We start from the raw sequence: 12,668 nt of genomic DNA, 5'->3' as shown, positions 1-12,668 counted from the left end.
ATCCCAGAGACGAGGTGGCACAGGGAGGGGAGCGGACTCCGGCCAAGTAAGGGCCAGATGGGACTTTTGTCTGAAATCTCGCAGGGACAAACTCAGGCGTCGTCACTGCAGGGAAACTCCCCTTGAATTCCCCCGGCGCTTTGCTCCAGGAAAGTTCCCGCGTTTTCAGTGCTTGGGTGGGGCTGGGAGAATGCGCTTGTGGGAGCGGGTGTTTGTGTGTGTATCTTAGTGGGAGTGTGGGTCAGTGTGTTTATCCGCGCTCCCAGTGTGCTACCGGGAGTGGGCATCAGTGGGTATTCCTACGGGTGTGTTACCTGGAGTGCAAAGTAGCCGGACTTTGTGTGGGTTTGGGGAGCATCTGTGACGAACTGGGAATGTTCTTAATGTTTTCTCTGAATACTGTGTTGGTGCCTCAGTGTCCCCTATGCAGTTCTTAATATCTAGGTGGGGGGATAAGGGTGTGTGATTGCTGCAGAGCAAAGGGCCAGTGCACCTAAATGCCTGGCATTCTGTCTCCTAGCAACTGATGGCCTGGGCCCCTCCTCTGCAAAGGTGCCAACTGAAGGTGTTGGAGACAAAGAGATCAGGTGAACTCCTGGCCCGGGAAAGGAACTGAGCAGAGGAGGGGCTGGAGGGGGTTGTTAGTCTGGAGCTGGCTGGGGCCGGGAAGTGAGGGCAGACGTGGGTGTCTGGCTCACCGCCCCCCCAGAATGGACCAGGCCGAGGGGTCCAGTTCTCTGTACTGACAAGCTCTGTTTTAGCCCGTGTTCCTGTCATCGAATAAACCTCTGTGTTACTGGCTGGCTGAGAGTCACGTCTGACTGCGAAGTGGGGGGGCAGGACCCTCTGGCTTCCCCAGGACCCCGCCTGGGTGGACTCGCTGTGGGAAGCACACGGAGGGGCAGAGGATGCTGAATGCTCCAAGGAGAGACCCAGGAGGTGAAGCCGTGTGAGCTTCTTGCCCTGCAGACAGGCTGCTCCAAGGGAGAGGAGGCTCCCCAGAGTCCTGCCTGGCTTTGTGGGGAGCAGTTCCAGAGCATCGCCCGGGGACTCCGTGACAGCATCTGTCTGTGGCAGCAGCAGTGGGGGGGTGTGGGGGGGTGCATGTGAGAAGACGTGCGTTCGCCTTGCTGGAAATGTGTGTGTCTGGGTGAGTGCCTGTGTTAGTGGAGTGCGTGTCAAGGCAGTGGGTATATGTGTGTTAGGGTGATCAGAGAGCAAGTGTGACAAATCGGGACACTTTTTTTTCAGGAGGGATAGTTGCATATATAAGACAAAGCCCCTAATATCGGGGTGTTTGTTACCTAGTGGGAGTCCAGGTGAGAATGTGTGTGTGTGTGTGTGGGGGGGGGGGGGGACAAAGAGAGAGCATGAACTTGTGTGTGTACATGTGTTAGCAGGAATGTGTGTGTGTGTGTCACAACAAGCGTGTGTGTGAGTGTTAGCAGGAATATGCATCAGTTAGCAGGACAAGTGTGTTTCCTGCCAGGAAAATTGTGCAGGGGTCGTTAACCGGAGTGTGTGTGTGTCAGTGACAGTGCGTTAGTGTGAGTTAGGATGAGTGTGAGTTGTCAGGAGTTTGTGTGAGTGTGTCAATGGGCATTCAGAGGGGGTATTTAGGGGGTGATCCTTCCACACTCCCTGCGCCTCCAGGGCACCTTGCTGGGCTTTGAGCCTGTGAGTGGCTCTGCCTGACCCCGGCACCCAGCAATCCCTGTTGATGGGATGCTAGGAAAGTGAGAGGTGGCAGGTCAGCAGCCTGAGGACATGGCGGGGCAGGGGGCGCAGGGGCTGCCGGGGCGGTTACGGGGCAATGATCCCGCAGAGTTCCTGGCACACAGAACTCAGTGACTTCTGTTCGGGCAGCAGAGGTGCTGAGTGCCAGGCTGGCTCTGTGTGAGGGAGCATGCGCACACACACATGCACACACACACACACACGTGTGTGCACACGCATACACACGCACATACACACACACGCATGTGTGCACACGCATGCACACACACACACACACACAACGGCACAGGCTGCGAACGCCCTGCCATGCTGTTCAGCTCAGCCAGGAGCTTCTGTGGCTGGTGGTGATCCTTACCCCACGCGTGCTCTGAGGCCGCGGGGTCATGTCAAAGCAGCACCAAACACATAACACAGGAGCAGATTAGCGAGGCTGGAGCAGGCACTCGGGACCACATGCTGGAGGCAGCTGTGGGAATACCTGAGCTGCCAGCTGAAAAGGGCACATCGGCCGCAGAGCTGGGGGGCCTTGGAGATGGGATTTGCCCCGGTGGCAGCAAGAGGGCGGGTTTAGAGCCACCCAGAGACTGGGGCGTCAATGTGCAGACGCTGATCTCAGGGCCAGGCAAATCCAGCCCACGCACTGATCCTGCTGGGGGAGAGAGGTGTATGGGACTAGCTAGCCAGTCAGAGCAGGGCTCTCATGTCTATTTCCAGACCCATCCTCCTTCAGCGGTAGAGCCTTCAGAGTTAACTGAATATCAATATTTGTGGATGGAGGAGGGGTTAAATCCATCATTTCTCCACCCCAGCCAACCTTGGCAAAACCCAGAGGCCCAATTTGATCCCCCATCTCAATACCCGGCCCTGCGTCCCTCTGAAACAGACGAGCACTTGAGCTGGATGTTCCTGTTCGGATGATCATCAATGAAAGGGTTAACTGTAATACTGCTGTGTGGGGCGTCATTGTTAGGGTTCAGAATTAACGCCCCATTGCACTGCACGGATGAAGTTCATACCGCTCCGAGCACTTGTTTTGGGCTGTCTGCAGATTCAGGCAGACGTCACCACGCTGGCTATGCACGGGTCACAATCTCTGGAAAAGCTAATGGCACAGGGCCGGTTCCCCAGCGGGTGTTGATCAGCACAGTCTCCCTGCAGTCAATACAGCTTCACTGATTGACACCAGCTGAGAATCTGGCCCGTGCGGCCCTCTCCTGACAGCTTAGATCCTGGATCCCCCAAAGCAGCAAACTCACAGGGCGACCTGCAGGGCAGCATGGGCTCTCTCCCAGCATCAGATGTCGGGGGAGCCCTTTACTTCCATCCTGCCTGGCCTCGTGCTCCTGCCTTGAGGTGGGGCTGGGGCTGGCTGGGATACATACTGCGTGAAGGGCCTGCCAGTCCGAGCCAAAGCTCGCAGGCTGGGCAGAGGCCCACAGGGCGGATGGCTCCAGGAATCTTTGCCCCCTCCCTGCCCCGCCGGGCCCACCTTGATGATGTCCTCGTTGTTGGACTTGCACTCAACCACGGCCGAGACGTCCGTGATGACGCCGGTCATCTCTATGGCGATGACCTTCACCGGGATGGCCACCGTCCGGCCCGTCAGGATGGCTGTGTTGATGATCTCCGTGTCCTGGAAGGCAAAGGGGACACTGCATTAGTGTCCAGCCCCCATTTTCCTGTCCCCTGCCCTGAGACCCCACTCCACCTACAGCCGGCGAGGTGCAAGGAATGGACCCCAAATGTGTGCGGGTGCGCGGGTGACTCAGTAGGGGGCGCTCTCCTCTGGGAGTCAGCACTGCACCCAGTACCTGGCGCTGTGCTGGGGATGGGGGCGCTGGGCCCCCTTTTATTTTATAATGCCGTGGCAAAGGGAGTCCTGCCCGCTCACGGGCATGGCGCTCGCGATGCCGTCTCAATCCCCTCGCTCGGAGGCCTCGCAAGCTCTTAAAAACTTCAAAGAGCAAGAGTAGTGTAGATGGAGGGCAAGTCTAATTGCAAACCAGTTAATTATGCAAACATGGAAATCCGATACAGAAATTAAATTGGCTGCTTCGGAGCTGGGCCTCGCTCATGGAGGCGAGCCAGCACAGATAACCTTTCAAGTCAATGAAATGGCAGGGAATCTAATCTGCCTTCCTGGCAGCCTGTGATGTGATTGTCTTTGATGGAGGGATCGCTGGCTCGCTCTCATCCCAGGGGTGGGGCTCCATGGAGCGGGAGAGTTTCTAGGCACCGGTTCAGCTTCCCTCTGCCCCGCACAGACCCTCTTGAACTAAGCCCTTAAAGTGCAAGAAGAGCCCCCCCATCACTCAGTGACCCCCAGGCACGAGGGGCAGGACTCTGCAGGCAGATCCCACCCCCTACCTTCACAACCCTTGGAAGCAGCAATAAAAGACCCATGGCTGGCCCAGGTCAGTTGACTTGGGCTTCGGCTGCAGAGCTATAAAATTTCCATGTAAATCTTTGGGCTCAGGCTGGAGCTGGGCTCTGAGACCCGCAACTGGCCAGACCCTGATCTCCATGACAATCTGGAGTCACTCCCAGTAGGATTACTGGTGTAAACGGGATCCGAACCAACTGGAAACTGCCTTCCTTGTTTTTAACCCTGGGAGGGAGAGTTGTCTAGTGGGTTAGAGCAAAGGTTCCACAACTGGTTCTGTGAGCGAATGTGATAGAGGGGTTATAGCAGGGAACTGGGAATAACGACTCCTGGGTTCTGCTCCCAGCCCTGCCGCTGGCTCCTCATGTGGGATCTTGGGAGAAACATGTCACTGCTCCGTGCCTCAGTTTCCCCATCAAACAATGGGGCCCTCAGCAGAAGCCAGTGTAGAAGATGGGGCCCAACCCCTCGAGCTCAGGTGTGTTTGCTGACGGGTACCAGCACAGGCCCCAGCCCCGACGGAACGACCTGCTGTGTCCCCTTCCGTCTCGTGTCCCCCACCCCCATGGGTGGAGGGGACTGATCAGGGGCCCTGGCGGGCTGTGTCCGGCTTCTCTGAGCAGGGATTCAGGGGCTGCTGGTGGTTGGACATGCTTCTACCCCCACACCCGGCACCACATGGAAACAGACACCACTGCCCCGGGGGAGGCGTTTGGGTGCCAGTCCCAGACCCAACGCCCAGGAGCCGGCCCTGAGATTCTGCCCCAGGCCAGGGAAGCCCAGCCTCTGAGCCAGCACCAGTGCGGCGCGAGGGTGTGTTACAGGAGCACACACCAAGGTGTGGTTAGCTCTGTGTGTGTCCCCTTGGATATTTGGAGGGGGAGGGGTGCGTGTGTGCAGCGTGTTACAGGCGGGTGTGTATGCACGAAAATGAGGGTGGGAGGTGTAAAGTGAGAGCGTGCCGTGGGTTTAGAGTGCATGGGCGGGGGCGGTCCGGTTTGCGTGCTGTTGTGTGCGTGCGGTTGTGCGGGGAATGCAGGGGGCCGGCTGGAACTCCCCCCCCACCACAGCCCTGCCCCGGAGGCGGCGGAGGAGCCGTCCAAGCTCACTCACCATGGCCAGGGGCACGATGGCGCGGATGTCCCGCTGAATGACCGTCAGCTCCGTCACCACCTTCTCCAGGTCGGGCGGCGGGTTGCGGCCCCGGTAGTCGATGTGCCACATGATGCGCCGCGTCACGGCCTGGCTGGTGAAATTCTCCATCTCGAAGTCGAGCTGCATGATCTCGTAGGAGGAGTCCCCGTCCCTGCCAGGAGACAGAGGGCAGCCGCGGTCAGCCACAGGCCAGGCCTTGCTCTAACGCAGGAGGAAAATCAGGCCCGAGGCCATGACCCCAGGGCTGGGGGGTTTTGTCTCTACCCTTGTGGAAAAATCCCACAGAACTAGAGAGAGGAAACCGATCAGGCCTTCCAGAAACTGAACGAAGGACCCTAAAATCCCGAAGATCTTCTTGGGAACGACCCTACAGAACTCTTCAGCAGGGGGAGAATTCGCTATTACCCGCAGCACAGTTCTTGTTCCCTACGGATTCTCTACGGAGCCCCAAGCAACGGGACTTCCAAGGGGTCCGCTCTAGCGTATCAGCTCCGTACAAGGGAGTGGGCAGCGGAATTAACCGCGCAGCTGCCGCGCGAGCAGCCGAACGAACGACTCGCCGGCCAGGGGTGACCCGGGCGCTGCCCTGCGCTTGGGGGCGCCGTCTGGCTCAGGGCGGGGCTGGATTTACCGCTCTAACCTGCTCCTGGGATTTCATTTTCTCTCCTGAAAGTCCAGCCAAAGGGCCAAAGAGAGGCAGGTAAGGAAAGGGGCCTCTTGCCGCGAGATGGCATCGGAGCAGCCTAGCTTCGTACGGCAGGGAAGGCTTCGTGGCCAATCTTGCCATGTGCTTAATAACAGAGCTTTTTTCATCAGTGGATCCCATTATCCCCCTGGAGAAACTGAGGCACAGAAAGGGGGAAGTCACTTGCCCAAGATCACCCAGAGGAGCTGGGAATAGAATCCAGGTCTTCTGAGTCCCAGTCCGGCTCTGTACCCACTAGGCAACACTGCCCCCTCCCCAGCTTTCCCAGCTTGGTTTCCGTTCACAGCAAGGCCAGAGGAACCTAGGAGGAGCCAACAGTCCACCCAGTGGCCAGGGCCTGCAAAGGAAGGTGGCACCCCCTAGTGGACAGTTATGGCTGTTCCGCTGGGTAAGTGGGCTTGAATCCTGCCTATCCTGGGGGCACGTTACAGATCCAATGAATGGGGATTTCCACACCCCTAGTACCATAGCCCTTCCCCCTCTGCAGTGCGGCATTCCGCTTGGCTGTTGCCCTCCACCCCAGAGGTGGCTGCATTCCCCTGGACCCCCATGTGGTTTGCAAAGCACTGGATGGAAATGCAGACTATTCCAGGGCGAGGGGGGAGCCGTGCTGGAGAAGTGGCCGCTCACCAAGGGCCGTGTGCGCAGAGCTCTGCAGACAGGGTGTCCGGACAGTGCGCAGATGGAAGGCAAAGGGGCTGTCTGGCCAGTCACATTCCTGGGACCTGAATATCATTTTTTGAATCAGGTTTCTTCCCCTTTTCAATTCCCTCTAATGGCAGCGTGGTTCTGCCGCCTCCTGCTCTTCGCTCCCACGTTGCACCGTGACCAAGCGGGCTTGCTCCAGGGATATTCCACGCTGGCCTCCCATCGCTCGACCAGCCTCGCACCGGCCACGCGCAGCAAAGAGGCTGCTGCTTCCAGAGAGCAGCGCCCCAAGCTGGACCCAGCGGCATCCGGTCGAGTTCGCTGATCCCTCTCGGGCAGATGCGCCGGGGGTTGGCGGGCGGCTTGTCGATTCCAGCGGCGCCCTGCAGCGTGCCAAAGCTAGTCTGCAATGCTGCACCCCGGGGTGGGGCACCGAGGAGCCATCCGCGGGGCCGTTCCAAACGAAATGCCCCCCTCTGCTCAGAGACCCGCAGCATTGCAGACTAGCTTCGGCACGCTGCACACTTTGAAACAAACGAGTTCCCGTCATGTTGTCCCGGCCACCCGCTCCCCGACAGGAGACGCCGCGGAGCTGTCACCACCCGACGGCGCTGTCGGACTCCCGGTTCCCCGGCCTGACCTGAGCCGTCTGGAAGGAACCGCAGGAGGCCATTAGCAAGCAGGCTGCTGGCTGTCAGTGCCTGTCAGCATCGCGTTACAAACCTCTCTGCCCCCGGGGTCCTGGCACCGTCCGCAACCTCCCCTAGCCATGGGAAAAGCCTGTTTGCTGCGCAGGTGGCGGGTGCCACGTGGCCACGTCTCACCTAGTCAATTCCCTGCCGCTGCAGGCGCTCGGGCATTGGTGCCCCTCGGTGCCGCCTAGTCTCTGCCCCTGGCACATCACAGCTCGGTCTCCTGAGGCCTGAAATGCTTTGGGCTAATTAGCATCACTGGGCTCAACATGGGGGTAGTGGGCAGGGGCTGTGCAACTGCTGACGATGTATTATATGGATTAACTCAGAACCTGGAAGCCCCAGCCCTGAGCCAGGACCCCGCTGTGCAAGGTGCTGTACAAATACACAGCAACCGGCCAGGGTGTCACGCCACGTGATGCAATGATCCCTTCTGGCCGGAAACTCTATTCTCCTCCTGCCAAATGGTGCTGACTCTAGCCAGGAGCCGTTTGCTTCGGCCCCAGGCTCTCCCGGCGTTAACGTCTCCCACGTCTGGAGGGCTGGGCGAGCCAGCAGCGCACTAGTGCAATCAAAGGGGCGCTGGAGACATCACACGTGATGCACACACTCCTCCCCGCTGGAATAGCCCCCTCGTAAATCACCGCAGCGCCTCCCCCATGCATGGCACAACGCAGACACATGGCAGCAGACGCTGGCTCTGAAGCCATACCCACCCGTGGCAACCGTGGGAGCAGGGCTCTCATGTCCATCTGAGGGGGCGGGCAACCCACCACGGTACGAAAGACCCGGGGGTAAGAGGCTCCATGGCCACTCCTGCTTGGGAAGCCTCCTGGAAACAGGCCCAAGAGGAATAGCACCTGAAAGCCGACATCTCTGCAAGCACGGCCCTCCTTGTGCGAATCCTGGTGTGCCCCAGTGGAAGGGGGAGCCGAATCCAGCCCATGATGTGTAGATTGCAATCCACGTTTGTGACAAAAGCATTGCTATACTGGACCCAGCCAGGCCAGCCGCCGGTCTCCATCCATGGCCAGTACCAGCTGTTGCAGGGGGAAACGCAAGTCACCCAAAGGAGGCAGTTAGGGGATAATCTGCCTCAGACAAAACCTATTCTACCAGCCCCATCGGTTAGACACTTGCTCAAGCCGTGAAGTAGGAGAGTTTATATCCCTCCCAAGCTGTTGAGTTTTTAACCCTTCCCCTAATCTGGATATTCTCACCATCCATATAAACGTCCAATCCTCTTTTGAAACCTGGCTTCAGCACTACTTCTTGTGGCCATGAGTTCCACAGGCTAATTATATTTAAAAGCATTTCCTTTTATCCCTGTTACATTTTCTTCTTTTCACCGAACGTCCCCCTGTCTTTGTGTCATGAGCCAGGACAGTCACAAGCTCCGGATTTCCCTTCTCTACACGCTGGGACAGCTCTGCCCCGTCCTTTCTTATCTGTCTCCACAATCATTGCATTTGGCCACGGGGGTTGCACAGGGCGCCTGAGACCACGAGGGGGATGCAGACCAAGCATTTGTGGACTCCACCTTTGCACCAGGGGTCCCTAGAAGCAGGAAGTGAAACCGACGAGGCTCAGAAGTGAAATGACTCTCCCTGCCCATTGAGAGAAATGGGAACCAGCTTCGAAGTGCTGACATGGGGCAAAAGTCCGGGAGATTTTGGAAATGCTGTCAGTGTTAACAATCTAAGGGCTCGTGTATCAGCTAAGCCAGGCTGATCTGTATTTGTATATATCCCTATGATTTTTGACCCGGCATTGTCCCTTTGCTAGAGAAATAATTAATACCCAAGGTCTGAGCGGGCTGCAGCTGGCGAGCAATTGATTTCTCATCGTGTTACATTTATTGAGAATGCACCATTGATCTGGGGATGTTTTACATGGCCAGTTTCACTCCTATAAATATAGAATGAACAAAAGGAGGAAAATATGTGAGTAAGCCGTCTGCTCTCAGCTCCCAGAGACGCCTGTCATCTTGCAATCCATGACTCCCTGGCACCTGGCCCTGTGCTGTCGCCCGGCCGGGCGTGGTCTTTTCAGGACATGACTGGCAGAGTTCAACACTCCTTTGCTCAAGTTCGCCTTCAGCTCGGAGACGGGAGGTGCATCCCCCCACAGAGTTCCTGTCCCACTGCCCGCAGAGAGAGACTGGGACGGGAATAACTGGGATGGACCCCATGATGCCCTCTCCCTACAGCGCCTCCTTCTGGGACAGCTTGGGATTGGAGTAACCGGGTGCTCCCCGCAACCGCCAGCATGACTCCCCCACTCCCCACAGCACCCCCTGCTGGGAGAAGCTGGGACTGGAGTCACTGTTCCTACCCTACACCCTGCAGCGCCTTCTACAGGGAGAAGTCGTCAAACTCAACCCTACACTGGCTTCAAATGCCAAGAACCATTAAATCCTTTTATGCTGAAATCCCTGAGGGGGGAAACGGGCTTAAGTCATTTATACTTTCCATTACATTCATATTTGATCAAGTTGTTTTCCTAAAAGGTGATTGTAATCACTTTAAATTCATCTTCCGTCTCTAACCTTTCAAGGCTCATTTTAATCTGCACGTGGGGGTGGGGGGTTTGGAGAGCCCGTCAGCATCTCTCCTTCCCTGGGCCAGCCCTTCGTCTCATTAAAAGAAAATATTACTGCCATAAAAACCTCCCTAGCTCCCAGATAAAGAGCCACCCACCCTCTGGCATCTGGGGATTTCCATGTAAGCGGGTGCTGCTTTCAGACCCCGCCATTTCTCCAGCTGCTAACATCTGCACTCAGGGAAACAGAAGGAAGGCAGGTTCGTGCCCTGGGAATCCCAGCCCCAAGTGGCGGGGAGAGGAAGATGATCAGGATTTAGAGTGGTGAACGCTCCCCCAGCCAGCTAAGGGTGAGAGCTGAGTGCCAGACCCCCCACAATCACCACATCTCAAGGCAGCCGAAGGCAGGCTCGATTTGTGCTCAGCAAGGGACACAGAAAAGAATCTGCAGGGGAGGGAGGATCTGCAAAGGTTTCAATCCCTGGGGTGTTGACCAGGTGGGAGAGCTCGGGGGATCTGCCCTGCCCTACAGAGCTTCCCAGGAGCTGGTAAGTTCCAATCAGGTTGAGGTGCCGGGGTGGGGGGGGGGCGGTTCATGGACCATCTGTCCCATGAGAAATCCTGTCATTTCAAAATCTTGTTTTCGTTCCAAATTGGAAGAAAAGTCGAAAAGTCCAACGGTTCCCCAGAACGGAGATTCCGCAAACATTCCTTTTGGAAGCACTGAATCGGTTCGTTTTGGTACGGACAAGACACCGAGATGAGCTGTGGGGCAGGGGGCGATTTCATTCTCACAATCTATAAAGGCCACCTCAGGAGATGGTAACACTGGTGAAAACCAACGTCTCCCTAGAACCAACAGTCCGGCACAATCTGCGCAGACGGGGTCTCGTTTCTTATGGATCTGATCCTTTCCTGCCAGCACCCGGAATAGCCCTGGATGCCCATGCATAGCGAGTGCCACCTGGACTTGGTAGCATTTAACAGCTGCAGCCGGTTACCCACGGTGCAAGTGGGGAACCAGCCTATGTAGGGGAACGTGCTATGCCAGGCTAGACCTGCTGGTGGCATCCTGACGTCCTGGCATCTTCTGTAACCCACATGAGCTGCATGTCCTGAGGTACTAGGGGTCAGCTCCCCAGCTGGTGTGAATTGACGATGCTTTATTAAAATCAGTGGGACTAACCCAATTCACACCTTATGGCCAGCGCCTGGGCTCCTTGAGTAGCTGGCATGTGTGTGAGCTGGAGCTGTGCAATGTGGGCTGAAGATCCGGCTTCCTGGGATCTGTCCTACGCCAGCACCCGTGGCTGCTGTGGGAGCAGAGGAAGTGGGGTTATGCAGCTGCAGTCTTGCTCAGTTAGACTGTGAGCTCCCCGGGGCAGGGACTGTCTCTCACTGTGGGTATGTGCAGTGCCTGGTACAACAGGCTGCTCTAGGACTAGACAGCAGGGCTGGTCAACGAATTTCCAGCTCAGTGTTTTCCTGCTGGGAAATGGGGTTTTGCTGAAATCAAAATGAAACATTTAATTTCAGATCAATAATAAATCTATGTCTGTCTCAGCTTCTGTGGTGCCTCATGGGAGCTGTAGTTCCACGCATCTCAGTCCCCACTGTCCTCTATGGACTCTGCTCCCAAAACGGACTACACTTCCCACAATGCACCATGATCTTGCTTTGTGGCTGAGCTGTCACAGTGCCTCATGGGAGTTGTAGTTCCAGGGCCCTCATGACCCCAGCATGCCCTAGACTATCTCCCTGTGGCTGAGCTCCCGCAATGCATCATGGGATTCCCATTTCACGTACACATTGCCCATAGACACTTTTCTGCGGTTTCCATTTTGCGAGACGTTTGGATATTTCTGTGCTTTGTCCCGATGTCAGAAAACATGCTGATATTCTGGAGTTTCCCACAGGATGAAAATTCCAGTTTTTGATCAATTCCAGTAAAGTATCCGGGCCTGAACTTGCAAGCTGCTGAGCGCTCCCTGTAGGCCCGGGGCACTGAGGGTCAGGATCCTTTATTAGGATCAATGCACGATGCCATGTCCTCTCTCTTCGTACCCAGGGGTCCCTGTGCTGCTAGCTGATTGGGTCTCCATGCTCTTTGCTGCCGTTAGCTGCTGTGTCCTGCCATTGCTCGCTTCCCTTGGACTGAAGTTTTCCACACAATGCACCAAACAAGAGGAACCTTCATTCCCAACGCTCCGCAATCCAAACCTCCCACTCGTTAGTCAGATCATAGGCAGTGCAACACAAGGGTGGTGGAACCTGCGATGCAGGGGCAGGGGACTAGTCCCCCTCAACTGAGGTATTTTGGGGGCTCTACCTCCGGGCTCCTACCCACCCGGGGCTGTGTGGGGAGTGAGAGCAGGATTCAGAGAGGCTGGAGCAGCTGTGGTTGTGCTCAGGATCAGGCTGAGAAGTGGAGAATGGGACCTCCCCTGACTCCCCGTCCTACCCCTCCCCAGTCACAGGGATCTCTGCCCACCCCCAGCCCACTCACAATGGAATGCAAACACTGCAATGGGGACATTTTTCAATGACTCTGTGTTACACCCATGTAAACGCATCACTGAGGTTGAGGAACCAAATTAGGGACCTAATTGCCTTTCCCAGGCACTAGCAGGCCTAACGGACAAGCGCAGGCTTACTGCTGATCACTCTGCTCCTGGTTAGGTTCCAGATCGGTGAAGACTGGAAAAAAATATGATTATTTGTCAACAGCGCATTTGAAAAAATGCCCAGAACTGTGTATGTTTGCAAACAGCCTTGAGCGACTCACCCAGCTTAGGCAGCTGGGCAA

At 56.6% G+C, this 12,668-nt stretch overlaps 1 protein-coding gene across 1 annotated transcript in view; it reads right to left on the bottom strand.

Annotated features, from left to right (window-relative positions):
- The window catches only part of TMEM132E (transmembrane protein 132E), a 232,763-nt gene that overhangs the window by 19,923 nt on the left and 200,172 nt on the right, over nt 1-12,668 (bottom strand). The window contains exons 4-5 of the mRNA XM_039507304.1: nt 5,234-5,426; nt 3,227-3,370 (exon numbers count right to left, since the gene is read on the bottom strand). Coding sequence (XP_039363238.1) covers nt 3,227-3,370; nt 5,234-5,426 — 337 coding nt within the window. The remainder of the gene's footprint in view (nt 1-3,226; nt 3,371-5,233; nt 5,427-12,668) is intronic.

This window comes from Mauremys reevesii, linkage group 20 (assembly GCF_016161935.1).
Source record: "Mauremys reevesii isolate NIE-2019 linkage group 20, ASM1616193v1, whole genome shotgun sequence".
Taxonomy (NCBI): domain Eukaryota; kingdom Metazoa; phylum Chordata; order Testudines; family Geoemydidae; genus Mauremys; species Mauremys reevesii.
The sequence above is the reverse complement of the archived record's forward strand: the minus strand, read 5'-3'. Positions and strand labels throughout refer to the sequence as shown.